The sequence below is a fragment of the Ptiloglossa arizonensis genome, chromosome 1 (assembly GCF_051014685.1).
Source record: "Ptiloglossa arizonensis isolate GNS036 chromosome 1, iyPtiAriz1_principal, whole genome shotgun sequence".
Taxonomy (NCBI): domain Eukaryota; kingdom Metazoa; phylum Arthropoda; class Insecta; order Hymenoptera; family Colletidae; genus Ptiloglossa; species Ptiloglossa arizonensis.
Window position 1 is genome coordinate 34,314,267 of NC_135048.1, and position 16,564 is coordinate 34,330,830.

General features: G+C 53.2%; 1 protein-coding gene across 3 annotated transcripts in view; it reads left to right on the forward strand.

Annotated features, from left to right (window-relative positions):
* The window catches only part of Syn1 (Syntrophin-like 1), a 374,190-nt gene that overhangs the window by 345,737 nt on the left and 11,889 nt on the right, over window positions 1–16,564 (forward strand). For all 3 annotated transcript variants that reach the window (XM_076312834.1, XM_076312842.1, XM_076312825.1), the window contains exon 5: window positions 3,845–4,068. In XM_076312834.1, coding sequence (XP_076168949.1) covers window positions 3,845–4,068 — 224 coding nt within the window. The remainder of the gene's footprint in view (window positions 1–3,844; window positions 4,069–16,564) is intronic.

A 16,564-nucleotide genomic window follows, 5' to 3' on the forward strand; every position in this document is an offset into this window, starting at 1 on the left:
ACCTTGATTCCAGGGAATTTTCCAGGAATTTCCCGAGCCGCTTCAGCCCGTCGAGAGCTTCCGTCGAGTTTCCTTATCCATATCGCGAAACCTTTCCACGGTTCGGCGCGCGTCTGCGGTTTCCCCGATCGAAGCATTGTGCTCGCGTTGTATCGCCGCGTTTTTCCCTTCCCGTAACCCTCACCCTCCCCTCTCACGGTCCCCCGGCACCGAACACTCTCAATTCGAGCTGATTGAATCGACCGATCGACTCCGCTCCGCTTCCACGCCAGACGAACCGTATTCATCGCGATCCGCCACCGCGCCATTATTCCCTTTCGTTATTATTGGCGCGCGTTACGGTCACGCGGGAAACGCGACGGAATATCGTCGAGTAACGAGGGGACGAGCCCAACTCGATGGAACGCGCTCCAGCTGGAAACCGAAACCGAGACTAATTGTAAGTGGAGATACACAGACGGTAGATTTCGGCGGTCGGTAGACCGAGAAGAAAATCTTCTCGGAACCGAGCATCTAGGATATAATTAAAATCTTCAAACGCGGGAAACAAGGAAATTAGAGAGAGGAACGTCGGGGAGAAGTGGATAATTGATCAAAGTGGGGAGACACGGGGAGGGGATCGACGAAACGTAATAGAAACACGGGTAAACGAACGTCGGAATGAAAAGAAGTACGTTTCGATCGTCGTTCCGAGAGCTTGTTTCCTGCACGCGAGGATCCGATCTTCGACGATTCTTTCGAAACGTACATCGAATCCGCGATCGTTTTCGCTTATCTCGCGCACGAGACGAGACGCGTCGTCGAAAGATTCATCGGTAACGCTTCGCGAAAGTCGAGCGGACTTTCGAGAAATACGCGAGCAACACCGCGAGTTGGACGACCGCCAACCGAAAGAAAATCTCGAGCCCGAGGGGTTAATTGGCTTAATTTCCTTGGAGCTCGAGGAACGCTTAGAGAAGCGAAACACGTTTCCTGCCTACTTCTCTCTCGAAACAAAAATGTTGCTTCGTTTCTGGTAGAGTTCCCGTTTCCACCTTCGGCGAAGCTTCCCTTTCTCGCGGATCTCGGCTCTTCAACGAGGAGACGGACCTCGAGCGACCCGAATCTCGACGATCGGGAAAAAGTGAGGATAAATCGAACGAGCTCCCGCGATCCGAGTCACCGATTCGATATCCATCGGATACGCGCTGCGAACGACGAATTCGCGCGATGAATCGTCTCGATCGCGGGTCTTCTCAGCTCGTTGGAGAAAGTTCCGCGGTAGCCGAGCGACTTACCGATTCGAAGGAACTTTGGACGGAGTCTCGGCGTAAAATTTTTATCGACCCTTTAACGAGCTCTTTGTCTCGGGGAACCGAGAACAGTCGCGGAGCCTGTTCTTCTTTCAGCCCGGAAGATCTTTGTCCGCGTACGGATCCGTCGCTTTGGATCCCACCGCGAATAATTGAAGAACGGTCCGAGGGAAAGCGCGGCCAATTATCGTCCGTGGACTTCAAAGCGCGGCTCTCGCGAAACCTCTGTAAACCGAGTAATTTTCATCGTCGGGGGAGGATACCGTTTTTATTTCGTTAATTATCGCTAGACTCCGCGCGCCCGTTTCATCGAGATGTTTCGCGTCGCGTTTGTACGCGCAAAGATTAAATTTGCCCAGACCGGTTACGTTTCGCGAGGGTAGAGATCCGTGGCTCGCGCGCGATCGTATCGACTATAAATTGTTGCATCGCTCCTCCGCGATAACGAACTCCTCTTTGACGTTCGTTCGGTTCGTCCGGGACCAGTATCGAGATGCCGGTGCGTCGTCCAGAACCGCGTAACCGACGACGGTTTGTCGTTCCGCTCGACGAGCCGACGCAACCAATCAAAGGAGAAATTCCGACGCGGGAAACGATATCCGCGAGGGTTCGTCGAACGTCGACGCGATAATTGGTGTTGTTCGGTCGCGAGACCGCCGCCGTCGATATTTCCAAACGACCGATCGAACGCGACGGGCGGGTAACCTTCGGATGTTCTTTTGTCGGTGCGTCCGCGGCCGCGATAGCCGAACGGGACGTCCCTTTGCGCGCGGATGCACGGGTTAATGGAACACTGTCCGACGCACGTTTCCCGGCTTCAACGCCGAAATATAAAAAAAAGAACCGAAACGACTGGGTCCGCGACCGCAGACTCGAAACCGGCCGATTAAACGGTCTGCTCCACGAAGGAAGTGGAAAACCGAGGGACGCGACCAGACGCGTCGATCCTTTTGTAAGCGAAAATGGGAAAATACGCGACTCGGGGAGATCGAAAGGCGCGTACCGCCTCGACGGAACGACGGGGCGAGGGGAGACACCGCGATAAGTGAAATACGGAAGAGAGAAAGAAAAGATCGGTGATCGGATCGGGGAAACGGCGCGGACCGAGCAACGAAAAGACGAGGAACGAGAAACGTCGCGGTGGAGTGTGCTACGGGAATCGCCGGAAAGGCCCGGGGAAATGAAAAGAAAACATCCAAGATTCGATAAAGAAGTCGCGGAGGGTGGTGAACACGGGACGGTGAACGTGTTCGGGGATAGGAGAAAGGACACACGGGATGCGGGAAGGAAGCGCGCCCCAAACGCGCACCGTTTTCAACGAAACGTCGCTATTCGAGGGTTCAATTAATCCCCGATGTATCATCTCTGCGGGTAGCGGATGGAGGGCATTGCCAGGGTCTCCGAGCTTCGGCTCCTTTTGCTTCCCGTACGGTGCATTCCGAGCGGAGCGAAAACCGCCAACGGAATACACGGCTACGTGCTCGTATCCGTTGGGCCGCCTCTCTCGCTCGATATTGTCTCCTCGTAAGTGCCACGGGAAAATGCGCTTGACACTTATGAGGCTACATTTCTCGAAGGGAAGCTGCTGCTTCTTCCATCGCCCGTTTCCGACCGCTTTTTCTCTCCTCGGTGGCCTCCGGAGGCAAATTCTTGCCTGCGAACGACGCGCGTCTGGAATGCGCCGGCTTCCGCGAGAGAAACTACCGATGCGTCTACTGTTTTCCCCCGTCGATAACAACGGAATTCTTGCCCTCTCGTTCGATGCACGCGCGATCTACGCTGGTCGCCGCGAGATGTTCTCCATCCTCGTACGAGCCTACAAACATTTCTTGCGACCGTGCGGTGCGTTTTTGTATATTTGTGTGTGTTGTAAAGTTCAGATTATAATATCTAGTTTATTATAATATGCAGGGATCCCGCGTATTCAGTGGTATAGTTTTTGTACATATGAGAATAGAAAGTCCGAAGAAACGAGTATACAGTGATATGCCTTTACTTGAATGATGACAGTGTCGGGTGATCTACGTGACTTTCGACTTGGAACTGAACAGAAAAAATAGGCAAAGCGTTGACCGCGTAGCGGATGACCCTTCAACGCCAATATAGAGACAGTCCTTAAAACTGACATCGACCATTCGCTATCGACATCTGCCATTCTTAGGATCATTGTTGCATTCGTTCCAACACAACCAATAGCGACAACACGTTTCTCCCCGTGGTGTTCCAGCTCGCTACGTCTCGCGCGACCGCAACGATACTCTCTCTCTCTCTCTCTGTGTCTCTCTGGAGGCTCGAAACGAAGGTTCTCGAACGGAAAGAAATATTCGGGCCGTTGGTAAAGTTTCGGTGCGTTTCGCGGCACGGAATCGCGAATTCCATTCCCGCGTTATCGTGCACGAGCAGGTGTCGGCCGCGTTCTCCCCTAACCCCGTTCCCGCGAAAGAAACATTTCCGGGACGCGCGAATCGTGCCGGATCGCGATTTCCGTGGCTGATCGGTCGCGTGCGGTAGCGCAAGATTTACGAGTCGCGCGTCGCGACGTCTGTCCACAGAACGGACGCGCGAGCAGCGAGAGCAGCGAGGACGGTGCCGGGAGCAGCGCCAGCACCTCGCGAGGAGCCGGGAGCGGCTTCGGCCTCGGGGGCGGATGCACCGGGGGATGGCGAAGCGTCTTCGGAGCGGTCTCGGGACGAGAGCTCAGGCTCTACGAGTGCGCTCCGTGGAGTCCCGAAGCTTGGGCCTCTCCTAGCATCACGTGTCCGCTGATCGCCACCAGGTGAGTCGACCTTATTTTCAACATTTTTTCTTCATTTTACTCGAGGAGCTGCTCCGATACGTTTGCGCTCGATTGCGTTCAGGAACGAGCGAAGCTTTTCTTTTCAATTTCTTAAGGGAAGAGAATCGATCCGTTTCTTAATTTCATAACCAATGTTGCGCATTGGAGATTTGGAGCGTCTCTTAGAGCGCGGTTCTCGATAACTTTTCACGGGTATCGAGATCGTTGGAATCAAAAGACAAGTCTTGTCGATTGCTGTTCACATTGGTGTATTTGTCGCGTAGCGTTGGCATAAGTTGACAAGTTGACTGTTTTTTTGCTTCGCTTCGCGCGTCAACTTTCTATTTTATGTGTTCGGTTCGACATCTTATCGGTTGATTGGAATCTGGGAGGTGGACAGTCGCGTAGTGGGAATGTTAGCTAGGAACCGGGAGATCTTCGAAGTCAAAATTATTAAAAATAGTAAAATTGGAAAAGTTGGCTTAACGACCTGGCGGATGTTTAGCAGACTTCCAAGAACCCAGGTTACGGTTATCGTGTCGAGGTTAGTTGCACGTGTATGGAGCACATGCTCGGTACCCGCGCTGATCCAACCATAAACGGTAGGGCGCGTACAGACAGCGTGCAGACAGCAACACCTTTGTTCTTAATTTTATTCGAGGAGCTGGTCCGATACGTTCGATTGCGCTCAGGAACGAGCGAAGCTTCTCTTTCAAATCTCGTAAGAGAAGACAATCGATCCGTTGGTTAATTTCGTACCCAACGATGGTAAAATTGGGTCCAAAGTCCCTACTCGACGAAAGAACACCGCCCCCGAATGGATCGCGAGATTCGCGTCTGGCTCGATCCGGTAAAAATCAAACGCGCTCTTCACCGCGCGATTCCTTTTTAGTTCGCTCGAACGCATTGAAATGCCGCGACGTTGTCGCAACGATGCGCGAGAATCCACTTTCGTTCGATGGATCCTTCTCGCGCCGTGCCGACGATAAGAAAGCGCGCTGTCTCGATCGATTCGAACGCGTTCGAAATGATCTCCCGAGCGGAGACGATCCGATTCGTAAAATTTCTCGCCTCGGAGTCCCCCCGAGTTTTCGAATTCCAGCGTCGATGGTTCACCGTTTAGCGCGGACCGCGTCGCGTCGATAATCAGAATCGATAGGTCGCGGAAACGAATCGGCGCCGCGTTTTAGCGGTCCGCGCACGTCCCGGACCCCGCGATACGAATACTCGAGCGCACGTGTAATAGTCTTAATTAAAATAGTGGTCTAACGAACACCGCTAACTGCGGTAATCCGACGTGCCTCATTGGTAATCCCCCGACCGTGCCGGCGAACACGAATGCGTTACGTCGAGCAACGTTGCCTCGGGTACGATCGACGACCGGCTTCGGCCGCGTGCCCTGGACCCTTCGATATCGGCCCGAGCTACGTGCAACCACGCGACGTCTTCTCGATCGACCCTCGATCGAGTATCATCGGAGACGATCGCGGTCGACTACGCCCGTAACTCTCGCTAGTTGCGTGCCACCGCTGGAACACGCTCCGCTCGTCTTTCGTAGAGAGTCTGCGCGAAGAGGAGACGATTCAAGACGGACGCGATCCTCTCGACGGAAGGAATCCAGAATTCTGTGCGAGAATTCAACGAAACGTCATAATACTCGAAAGCATCGCGTTCGAACCCACTGCTACCTTTCGAGTACGATCGGACTCGGTACAGCCTCGCGTACAGAAAATACCCGCGATTTGAAAAAGACGCGATTAAAGATCGCCCCGACGATACGAAGGAAAAGCGGACCGAGTCCAAAGACGGTTCTAGCGCTCCGGTTGCAGTTGGAACGGGGACGCGTTGTGGTTTATCGCGTCGTGTATTCGCCAAAAATTCCAGCGTCGCGACGTTTCCCATTCCTCGTGCGGGGGGACGAGTCCATTTGTTCGGTTCCGAGAGCGTGTAACCAGAGTCCAAGTTCGAGCTTAGGAAGCACGCCGGCGATGTAAGATAGAAACAGAGGGAAAGAGATGCGAAAATGACCGCATTCCCTGGAATTGGATTTCGCTGAGGGTGCTCGCGATCCGGAAAGTTAATGCAGCTCGGGCCAAGGGAGCTCTCGGACAGCTCGGGACTGTGGTTAATTCTACGGTGGCCTGGCTGCGCGCGAATCAAGGACGTAGACCAGGATCCGCCACGGGACGGCGATCCTTTTCGAAGTTCCGATGCGAAAGGATTTCTGAAAGGGTCCCGAACCGAACGTGCGCGTCGATTTCGGTGAATGCGGTTCGACTTCGCCTTTCGCTACGGACTCCGAGTTAAGGTGTATTTTATCGCGTCGGGTACACGGACCGGATCGTTTACACGGGAAAGCTATGGACGAAAAAAAAAGAAATATTCCGCCGGAACGATTTTAAACCCGTCGTGGTTCCTTTATCGAGGAGCGGAGAATTCGGCTTCGAATCGTATCGGTGAAACGACCAGCCGCGTCGCGCTCTCGAAAATCGAGTACGAAAAACACGATGATCGCGTCGCTGGACACTCGTTCGAAATAATAGTAGCCGGTAGTTGGTCGAGAAGTAAGCAAATAAATGGCGGCGAAATACAATCGGAAGAATTGAATTTTTCCGTTGGTGTTTGCTCGCTTAGTCGAACGGAATATCAACGAGCGGGCCGCAATCAATGAACGACGAGAAAAGTGATTCTTGGTGGTCGTTGATTAATATTCGCGATGACCGCGCCGGGCCAATTCGTTCGTGGGGCGAACGTTAAATAAGTAAAAATGTAAACAACCGGTCCCCGATCGATGAAAAATTAAACGCCGACAACCGGCACGGTCGCGTCCGAACGAATCACGGGAAATAAAACGCGCGACGGAAACGGCACGCTCGAACGGAGAACGCGATTGCGTCGCGCCGATAGTTGCGTCTATTATTGCCACCACCGCCCCGAGTAATATTTAAAACGCGCTTCGATCGATGTTTATATTAACGCCGATACCGGGAGCCGAATTAACGAGTCTCTTCGTAAATTCGCCCACCGTAACGAAAATGAACAGCGTTGAAGGGGATGAACTGGATTAAACGATAAATTCCACGCTTTAAACTACCTTTTGCGTCAATTTCTCGTCGAACCGTGGAACCGATTTTTCCAAACTTTCTCCAGATCGCTGCCCCGACGTTTCTTTCTCTTTTTTTTTCGCAATTTACGTCGGTTCTTTGTACGCGGCGCTATTCCCCGAGAAATTTTTTGCAAAATTTGACAACGTCGAAAAGTTCGAATTTAAATCGTTATTGGTGTCCGAGCGACGCGTTTCCGACCCCGCGAGCAATTTTTAAACATTTTTTTATCTCTTCGAAAGTGAGCGGACCGTGCGCGACGCAGTCGTTTCGCTGTTTCTTTTTCAAAGGCGCGTTTTGGATTTCTACTCTCGGTTCGAAACATCGATCGGGTACCCGTGGAAATAAAAATTGTTCAATTGGAACCGGAGCGAAGTTGTCCGCGGAACGTCCGCAATTGCGGGAACGTAATCGTCCTACGATGAAAAGAAACGCGCGCCTCGTCGCGCGTCGACGCGATTGTTACCCGCCGGGGATCGCCTTTGCATCGTGTTTACATCTCGTGCGTTGGCACTCGCGTCGCTTAAATTGCCGTCGTCGCCAATGGGGTGATTAATCGCGCTGATCGTAATTAACGATTTAGCGGCGGTGCTCGCGGAAACTTCGGAATCACGTTTCGCGCACGCCTCCTCGACAGTAATCGTTGCCAAAGTAATCATCGAAATTATCCTCGAGGCTCCGGGAACTCGTTCGGTTATTAATTACCGGGAGAAATATCGCGCGAACGCTTAAATAACGATTTCCTTTATCACCGTCTCCGCGACTCCACGGATTTCCTCGTCCGTCGTTTCGTGCGCGGAACACGAATACTCCGCTCGGAGTCTCCGGAATGGTTTTCGAATTATCCGCGATTCGGTAGAGGCTGTTCGCTCTCTCGGATCACCGAGGACTCGCGGCGATCGAAAATATCGATTTTGAAAGCACCGTGGACTCCGCGAGCATTTTTTTCGCTCTCGAAATTGTCCGTGAATCCATAGAGGCGGTTCGTCGAGGAATCGCGGTGGAAAAACCCGTTCCGATCGCTCGAGTCGATTTTCGAAGAATTTACCCATCGTGCGCGCACTTTTCGCCTACGAGCACTCGAAACGGGTTTCGAAATTATTCGCGGATCGATAGAGGCGATTTATCGAGAAATGGCGTTTGGAAAAACTCGTTTCGATCGCTCGAGCCAATTTTGGAAGAACGCGCGAGCGAGCACTTTCCGCCTCGAGCTCTCGAAACGGGTTTCGAAAGTGTCCATGGATCGGTAGAGGCGATTTATCGAGAAAGGGCGTTTGGAAAAACCCGTTTCGATCGCTCGAGTCGATTTTCGAAGAATATACCCATCGTGCGAGCACTTTCCGCCTCGAGCTCCCGAAACGGGTTTCGAAACTGTCCGGTGGATCGGTAGAGGGGATTTCGGCGATTTCGAACGAGCACTTTCCGCCTTCGAGAACGCGCGCCCTTTGACGGAACAGCGTCGAATAAATTGGTACAAGCGGGAAGGTGTCGAGAGACCGGTACCACGGGCCGGGGGCGGTATCGTCGCGCGTTGCGCGCGACAGCCTCATAAATCACGGCGCATCGATCGTCGACCGTCGACCGTCGACCGCCGACCGACGACCGTCGACCGTCGAACATCGAACGTTCCAAGATCGTAACCGAGCGGCGACGAGTTCGCGCGGTTCGTTCGCCGCTCGAACGCTTTGAACCGTCGCGTCGTCCCACCCGGCCGAAACGATTAATCGAGGGGTTGATTGTAATTAACCGACCGGCTCGAGGCTTATAAAAGTTAAGGACCGTGACCTTCGAGCAAACCACCGACAGGAGGGCTGGCTGGCCGATCCAGCGATCCGAACCACCCTCCCCTAACCTCCCACCCTGGCTCTTAACGCGAGGACGAAGGCCGCGTTGGAAACGGTCCAAGCTTCGAAACGAGGGGAACGACTCCCTGGTTAATTAATAGCGGGTGATTAATCGTCGAAGAACCGGCTACCCTCGTCAAACAAACCTCCAGCCGGGGCTACGTGCTCTTACGCGATCCGCGAAGGTACGGCAGGGGTTACGGGAGGGGAGGGGGAACCGGTCGAGCAAAAAGGGAAACCCCACGGATATCCGCCGGGCCTTGTTCCCATTGTCTTCGATCCCGGCTCGATGTCTACCGGCAAGATCTATGGTTTTAAACGGTTTTTCGGGTCTCGAGACTTTTCTCAAAGAGATCGCGAAGCGATGGCGCTCGATAATTTCGTGGAATATGAAATTAAACGCGTGTTGCGGCACGCAAAAGTCCGTATGTACCTTGTCGTTTATGGCTGGATCGACACGGGTACCGAGCACGTCCTCGACACGTTTCCAATCCACCTCGAGCTAAGAACCATACCTGGGTTATTGGAGGTCTGCTAAACATCTCGGAGATTTGCTAAACACAGCGGTGTTCGAAATAACATTTCGAACCGAACATATAAAACAGAGGGTTGACACGCGGAGGAAGACACAAGACACAATTTACAAGAGTTCCACACACGAGACAAGAGTTCAATAAAAGATACAAGAGCTCCCAAAATACAAGTATGACACAAGACAAGATACGAGAACTCACAAGACACAAGAGTTCCGCACAAAAAAGAAAACTACACACAAACAGAGTTCGGTGGCAAGAGTTCCGTGACTAGTGTTCGCGAAACATTCAACTTGCCAACTTTCGCCAACACTACGATAAATACAGCATTGTAAACACCCATCGACGAGACTCGTCTTTTAAATCTCCAACGATCTCGATATCCGTAAAACATTGTCGAGAAGCGCGAACGACGAAACGCTCCGATTCAATACTTCTCGTCGCCTAACGCGCAACAACGCGCATTATCGATTCACGAAATCGACAACGAATCTATACCGAAGATGAAACGCGCGATCATTTCTCTTCTCCTCTTCTCCTCTTGCCGCGCGTTACGTTAAATACGCGAGCGTTTTTACCGAGAGAATATTTCTTCCCTTGGCGTGCACGCCCCCACGGCGAACGAAACGCGAAACAGGCATACGGAACAACGGGAAGAAAAAGTGGGTCTTTGGTTCTCCGGAGACCGAAATGTCGGTCGAATCGAAGTTCGCGTCGGAAGGAAAATTGCTCGTCGAGCGAAGACCTCGCGGAATCGAATCCGTCCGGGATACGGAGGAGGATCTCCCTCCCTTTCGATCCCTCGTTAATCCGCGTCGAGCGGTAAAAACGAGGAACGAGGGTTCGCGCGCGGTATTCGCGGCAGCCGAGGAAGGTTTCCAGCTCGCGGGGCGAAACACGCGCCCGATAAAGCGGCGTCAATTCGCGCGCGGCTTCATCCCTGAAAATATAGCCGTCGCGTCTCCGCGTCCTCCCACTCGCGTCGCGTAGGTCGACGCGGAAGAAAGGGGACTCGTTCTCGAACGGGGTTAAACGCTCGTGATTTATGTAAGAAGCTCGTCGTGCTCGGATCCATTTGGAAAGAGAGACACTGGCGAAGGAGGAGAAGACGGAGGAGCGAGGGGCAGGAGCGAGGAAAAGGCCGAGTGACGGTACGTCGACCGAAGATATGGGAATTTCGCGGCATTAGAGAGTGCCTGGTGGAGGTGACGTCTTCCTCCGGCGCTCTTCTCGCAATTTTCGCCCGAGTCCTGAGCGGATCTGCCGCGCCCGGTGAAGAATCGCCCGGCTCGGAAATATCCTCGCACCGCGTCCGAGAGTAGACAAGATCCGAGGGACCGGTCTTCTTTTCCCTTCGCGCGAGACCCGAGCATCCGCTCGTGGCATATTCTCCGCTCGGAGATAACGTTTGACCGTCTACCCCGTGTTTTCGAACGAAATTGAAAAGGTTCGGTGAAACGCAGCGGAGAAATTCGTTTCGTCCACTTTCGAATCTTACGTCTCCCTTGCGCGACAAAGTGCGCAACCGCGCTCGAAACCGGACCGAAATACATATTCAACGAGGAAGGGCGATAAACAACCGTTTAAATCCCGTGTCCCCTCTACCCCGTGCTGCAACAGGCTCGCTTTATCCCTCGAACTTTATTCCCCGTGGAAACGACTTCCGTATCAACGGAACAAACGACGCACCTTCTGCCGGCAACGAGCTTCTCTCCGCGGCCATTGTTTCGCGAGGAACCTGCCCGACCGCGAGCACCACCGATCGTTGCGACGAACAAATACGAGCGACCGTTCGACTTCCAGTAGAACCGGTTCGTAAATTCCGCAGCGTTCGACCGGTCCGCGCGAGAACGATCCCGTACCACTCGTCCGGCCAAACACTCTTCCGTCTCGCTCGTCCGGATGTACGCGGAGCTGTTCCACTTGTCCGCTCGTCGGCGGTTTACTCTACTTCGCGGTCGGACAGGTAGATCGTACAGGGTTTTATTCTACCGTTTCGCAGACACGGTCCGGTCAGGCGTTGCGCTCGGTTCTACCGAGCGGTCAAAGCGGTTCGCGTTCGTCGATGCGCGTACCTCCAACTACGCATTCCCCTTGTCCGAACGGGCGCGCTCCTATTCTACTTGCGCTGTCCCGTTGTACGCCTCGTGCTCGATATACCCGGTTCGTTCGTCGTCGGGTAGATCGGTCGCGTCGAAGAAACGAACGGAGAACGTTTCGCGAAGTGTCGCGGACGTTCGGTCGAGAGCGTTGAAACCGATCGGTGGTCGATTGGATCCGATGCGAGCCGTATTTAAAATCGGATCCGGGTATCGCGCGGTATCGAGGCAGGCAGGCAGGCAGGCAGGCAGGCAGCCGCGTTCGGTCGTTCTCTCCTCGTCTCTGGTCGTGGCATCGCGATAGACATTTATTTTACGGGGCTTTTCGGATTTGACGGATTAGACCGGAGCTTCTCGTAGCCGGTGCGCCGCGAGGATATTAATGCGCGTCGAGAGCGGGAGAACGGGAGGAATGGAACACGGCGGAGGGGAAGAGTTTGAAAAAAAAATATAAAAAAAATGCTAGCGGAAGAGCGGGAGGATGGGAAGGGAAGGGAAGGGAAGGGAAGGGGAGGGGGGCGAACCGTTGGGACCGAAGGGGAGGCAGAGCCGAAGGTAAAAATTGCGGATAGATAAGGGTGCTAAGGGCGCCATTCGTCTGCCTCGCGGCTGACAGCCACGATAAAGTTTCTTTCGCAGCGAACTGCGTCGGAGTGGCTTAACGCGGTTCCTCGTGGACGATCCGCCATCGCGACGGGCCTCGTGCGTCAAGAAGACGGATACCGCGAAAAACGTCGGCTCGGCTTTCGCGTCCCGGCTGGATTTACGTCGCGCAGTGCGTGGGATTTGACGGAGTTAAGGCCGACTTAATTGCGCCTCGTTTCTCCCCGACTGCCGGATTTTTCAATCCTCTCGACGAAACGAGCACGACGTTTCGAGAAGGGACGACGACGCTTGAGAAATCGGGGGTTAGCTATCCGGGTACGATCCACCGTTTGGTCGCCATCTCGGTTTTCCGGAATTTTCAATTCGGAGCGTCGATTCTCACGAAGGTTTCGGGGACGGTATCGAGATCGGTCTCCGACTCGCTCCGCGAGCTCTCGGCGAAGGTGGAGTTACGAGGTCGAAGATATCGGCTCGATTCTCGGAGCGAGTCGGGAGAATCGAGCTCGCGGGCCGTCGCTCTCGAGAGATACGTCGCGGTTTCCGCCTGAAAACTCGAGGCCCGTGGCGCTCGCACTCGCGCGTGCCGCCTCGCGTATCCACAGGTTGGTAATACGGCTGTCGGTGTTTGGAAAATTTTTTTTTCGCGTCATTCGCCTTTATTTATTATCAACCGGTTGGCGCGGGTCACGGCCATCAATTCGGATTAACGCCGGGCGCGGCAGGAGTTTTCGGACCACTGTCACTTTTCTCGTTACCGTTCGCGCCGGTGTTGTTGTTTCGTTACCGGTGAATATGGATTTACGAAACGACGAGTCGCCCCCGCGAATTTGCGATCTCGAATCCCCGCACCGTTTCGCAGCATTTCGCGATTATTTCGCGCCGCGATACCCGCGCGCAACGCCATCGATCGAACCATTAATAGAATCCGAAAAGAATTACGAAGCCGGCGACAACCCCGAAAACCGGAATTACGCGCAACAATTTCCCGCCCGCCCGCCCAACCAGCCTCGGAAAAGTGACAATTTCCCGAATTGCGAACGAAGTTTACAAAATCGCGGGGCAATCGATCGTTACCCCAACACCCGCGTCTCGTCGCCGTGGACAACAAGGAAAACACCCACGCGAAACACGTACACGCGTACACGCGTAGACGTGGCGCGCGTTCGCCTCGAGCAGCGAAATTGCGTTCGACACAGGACTCTCTCCTGCTCCCTTTCCTTTTTCCTTCGATAAAGGGAAGTAACTGTCGAAGTGTGCCGCGGACGAAAAGGGTGGAGCGGAGCGGAGCGGATGGCTGGGTTCGTTCCATTTGCGGATTTTCCATTCTGTCCCTTCTTGAGCCCGTGCTTTCACCCTTTCTACGCGCGTGTCCGCGTCTCTGGCTTCCCCCTTTTTCCGGCCTCTTTCCTTCTCGGAAGGAACTCGATGGCCTTTCTCACGGTGGCCGGAAGAAAAGTGCCCCAGGGTTCACGGGAGAGAGAAAGAACGAGCAAGAAAGAGAGAGAGAAAGAGAGGGAGGGATCGAACGAAACGAAAAGAAAACGCACCGCTCGCTCGAACCCCGGAGAAATATTTCCACCGGTTCGTAATTTATAGAATCTATGCTGAAACGGCAGATCCGATGCCGATTCGAACGGCTTAGAATCCGTTCGACGTAATTGGACGAAGCTTCGCGGCGTAACCTTTCGCTAAATTCAAGACCGTGGATGATCTTTCGTTTCCTTTTCTCGACGTTGAACGGTTAAAGGTTCGTTCGTTCGTTCATTCGTCGCGCCGGGCGACGAATCGTTCGATGCTCTCCTTTGAATTTTCCACGAGCTTCGTCGTTGCTCGGGTCGAGTTCCGTCTTCCATTTCCATTAAAAATTCGTTTCCTTTCGACAGTTTCGCTGTCTGGTTAGACGGGTTCCCGTTCTACTCGCGGCGTCGCGACGCCCGCGATATATACGTATATACCGGTTCGCTGACAAGGCAGTGGCCGGTCCTAATTGTTCGAGCTAATAGGATCACATTCTACCGGCTGGCCAGAGTTTCCCGCGCTAGCTGTCCAACCAGCCGCACTCCCATTCTACTCGCTCGACTAGAATCTAATCCTACGGAGCAAATGGCTGTCGCCGAAAGATCCAAACGGACAAGAGTACCATAATACGGATCTACCTACGAATTTAACGCTCGCGAGAACTTGCAACGGAACGATACCGATCGAGTTTCTTTCCCTTCTTAATTAGCGGACAACGATCGGTCGACTCGACCTTTCGCGCGATACGGTATATGTATCGCGAATCTGTCCTGGTTTTTGTTTTTTTTTCGCAGCGAAAATCGCCTCGGATCGAGAAAAAAAAATGTACGCCCTTGTTTTCTCACGAGTTCCGTCCCTGACTTCCGTTACAGCTCCGTTTCTATCTCCACGTTGTACCGTACGGACGTTTCGTCCATTTCACACTTTTTACGCGATATTTGAACTCTGTTTAAATCCAACCTTTCGTTGTTTCTCATTTCATATCTACGCTCCCGTGCAGATTCTACTTCCCACCGTTTCACCGCGCAATTTCCGCGCAGTATTCGCGTTTTATTTAAATTCCGCTCCCACCTGTTCCCGATGCAATTTCTATCCGCCTATATATTCCGAGCGAATCCTCTCGCGCGTCCATTCGAATCCTATTTTCCACTTAATTTCTATCCGAACTCAACCTTATTTATATTCTACTCGGCTCCCGTTTCTATCAGTTCCCCGCCGGCTGGAGCTACTTAACGAGATTATATCTACGCTCCTTTAAACCGTTTAAATTGTTTTCCAATCGCGCGATTAAACCGCTCGTGTGGCGCAAGGTTCGTGGATAACGCCAAACGATTTCGATCGTTTCGTTTCGATCGATCAACGATCTCAGAATTTCCGTCCCTGCGCGGGCCGGCGTGTTCGTTGCGAGTAATTTATTCGCAACGGTTCGACCCACTTTTTTTCATAATCGATACCGGGAGCGAACGTTACCGTGGTATCGGTAACGATTCGTCGAGCACCGATTCGAACGATGCGCCGTAATTTCGTGCTCGGGACGGTAATGCCGTTCGCGAAAATAATTCATCCTAGATTTCGCCAGGATCGCGATCGCGCGCGATATTTTATTTCGCGAGCGTCGTCCGATGGACGATTAACGTTCGATCGGTTGGTTCGGTGACCGGGTCGAGCGTCGATCTTCGTTAGATCTTATCGATCGCGCGGAACGATGGAACAAAGGCGGGTTACCGTTGTCGGGCAAACGGTATTCGATTCGAATCGGAGCTCGAGCGCCGGGATATCGTGAAAATTGTAACGATATCGAGGAATATTTCAAACGAGGTTACCGCCGCGCGAGTATAATATAATCCGTTAATCGTGGATACCAGGTGCTTTCGAAAAGCGAACGGTTGCCGCGTTCCGGCGGTTAGAGGGCCGCGATACGTACGTTGATATTAAAATCTGTTCTACTCGCGAGCCTCGAGCACGGAATAAATTGCGCGGAATCTCCGTAGCGGGCCGGGCACCGAAGATCGTAGATTTAATAAACGTCGACTACGGGGGATCGGGGATCCCGTAAGGTGGAAGAATCGCGGGACAAAAGGACGGTAGGGGAAGATTCGCGACTTAAAGTCGCGAGTTAACGTCGCTCGTTTAATTCAGCCGCTTCTTCGTCTCCTCGTTTCCAACCCCCAGCCCCTCCTTTCGCTTTCTTTTCGTCGAGGCTTCCTCCAACGGGAAGGGAAGACGGCCGTTTGTTTGTCACGGCGACGGGGGAGGGAAAGTTAACCGTAGCATAAACGCGGATCAGTTTTACGCGAAAAGTTTACTTCGTTCGAAAGGGAGACGCGACTCTCGAACGAAATTGGATTTTCATCGCGAGCAGAGTGCCCGGTTAATTCGCTCGTTTCTTTGTCTCGATTTTAGTTCCGCTCGGGACGATGTTATGAAATGGAGTTATGATAATCTGAAATCTCGCGGGCGTGGGGGACGAGAAAAGAGCCGCGGAAGGCGGCCGGGGAACTCGCCGTTTCCGACTCGTTAATCTTCGTACGAACGCGCCCCGTTGGAACAATACCGCCCTCGGTTTCTGCGTTGTTTCGATAATTCTTCCGGGAGATTACGGTTCGAACGAGGTAATTCTTTAATTACGCCCGGCCCACCCCTCTTTCCACTTCGAGGCTCCACGAAAATATCCTCCGTCGTTGCCAGACATCCGCGCGTTTGGCGGCTCCTAGAGAGGGGATCTTTTTTTCGAAAATCTCGCACGCGAATCGATTCGATTCCATTTTCGTCGTAAAGAGCGCGCGTTGCAG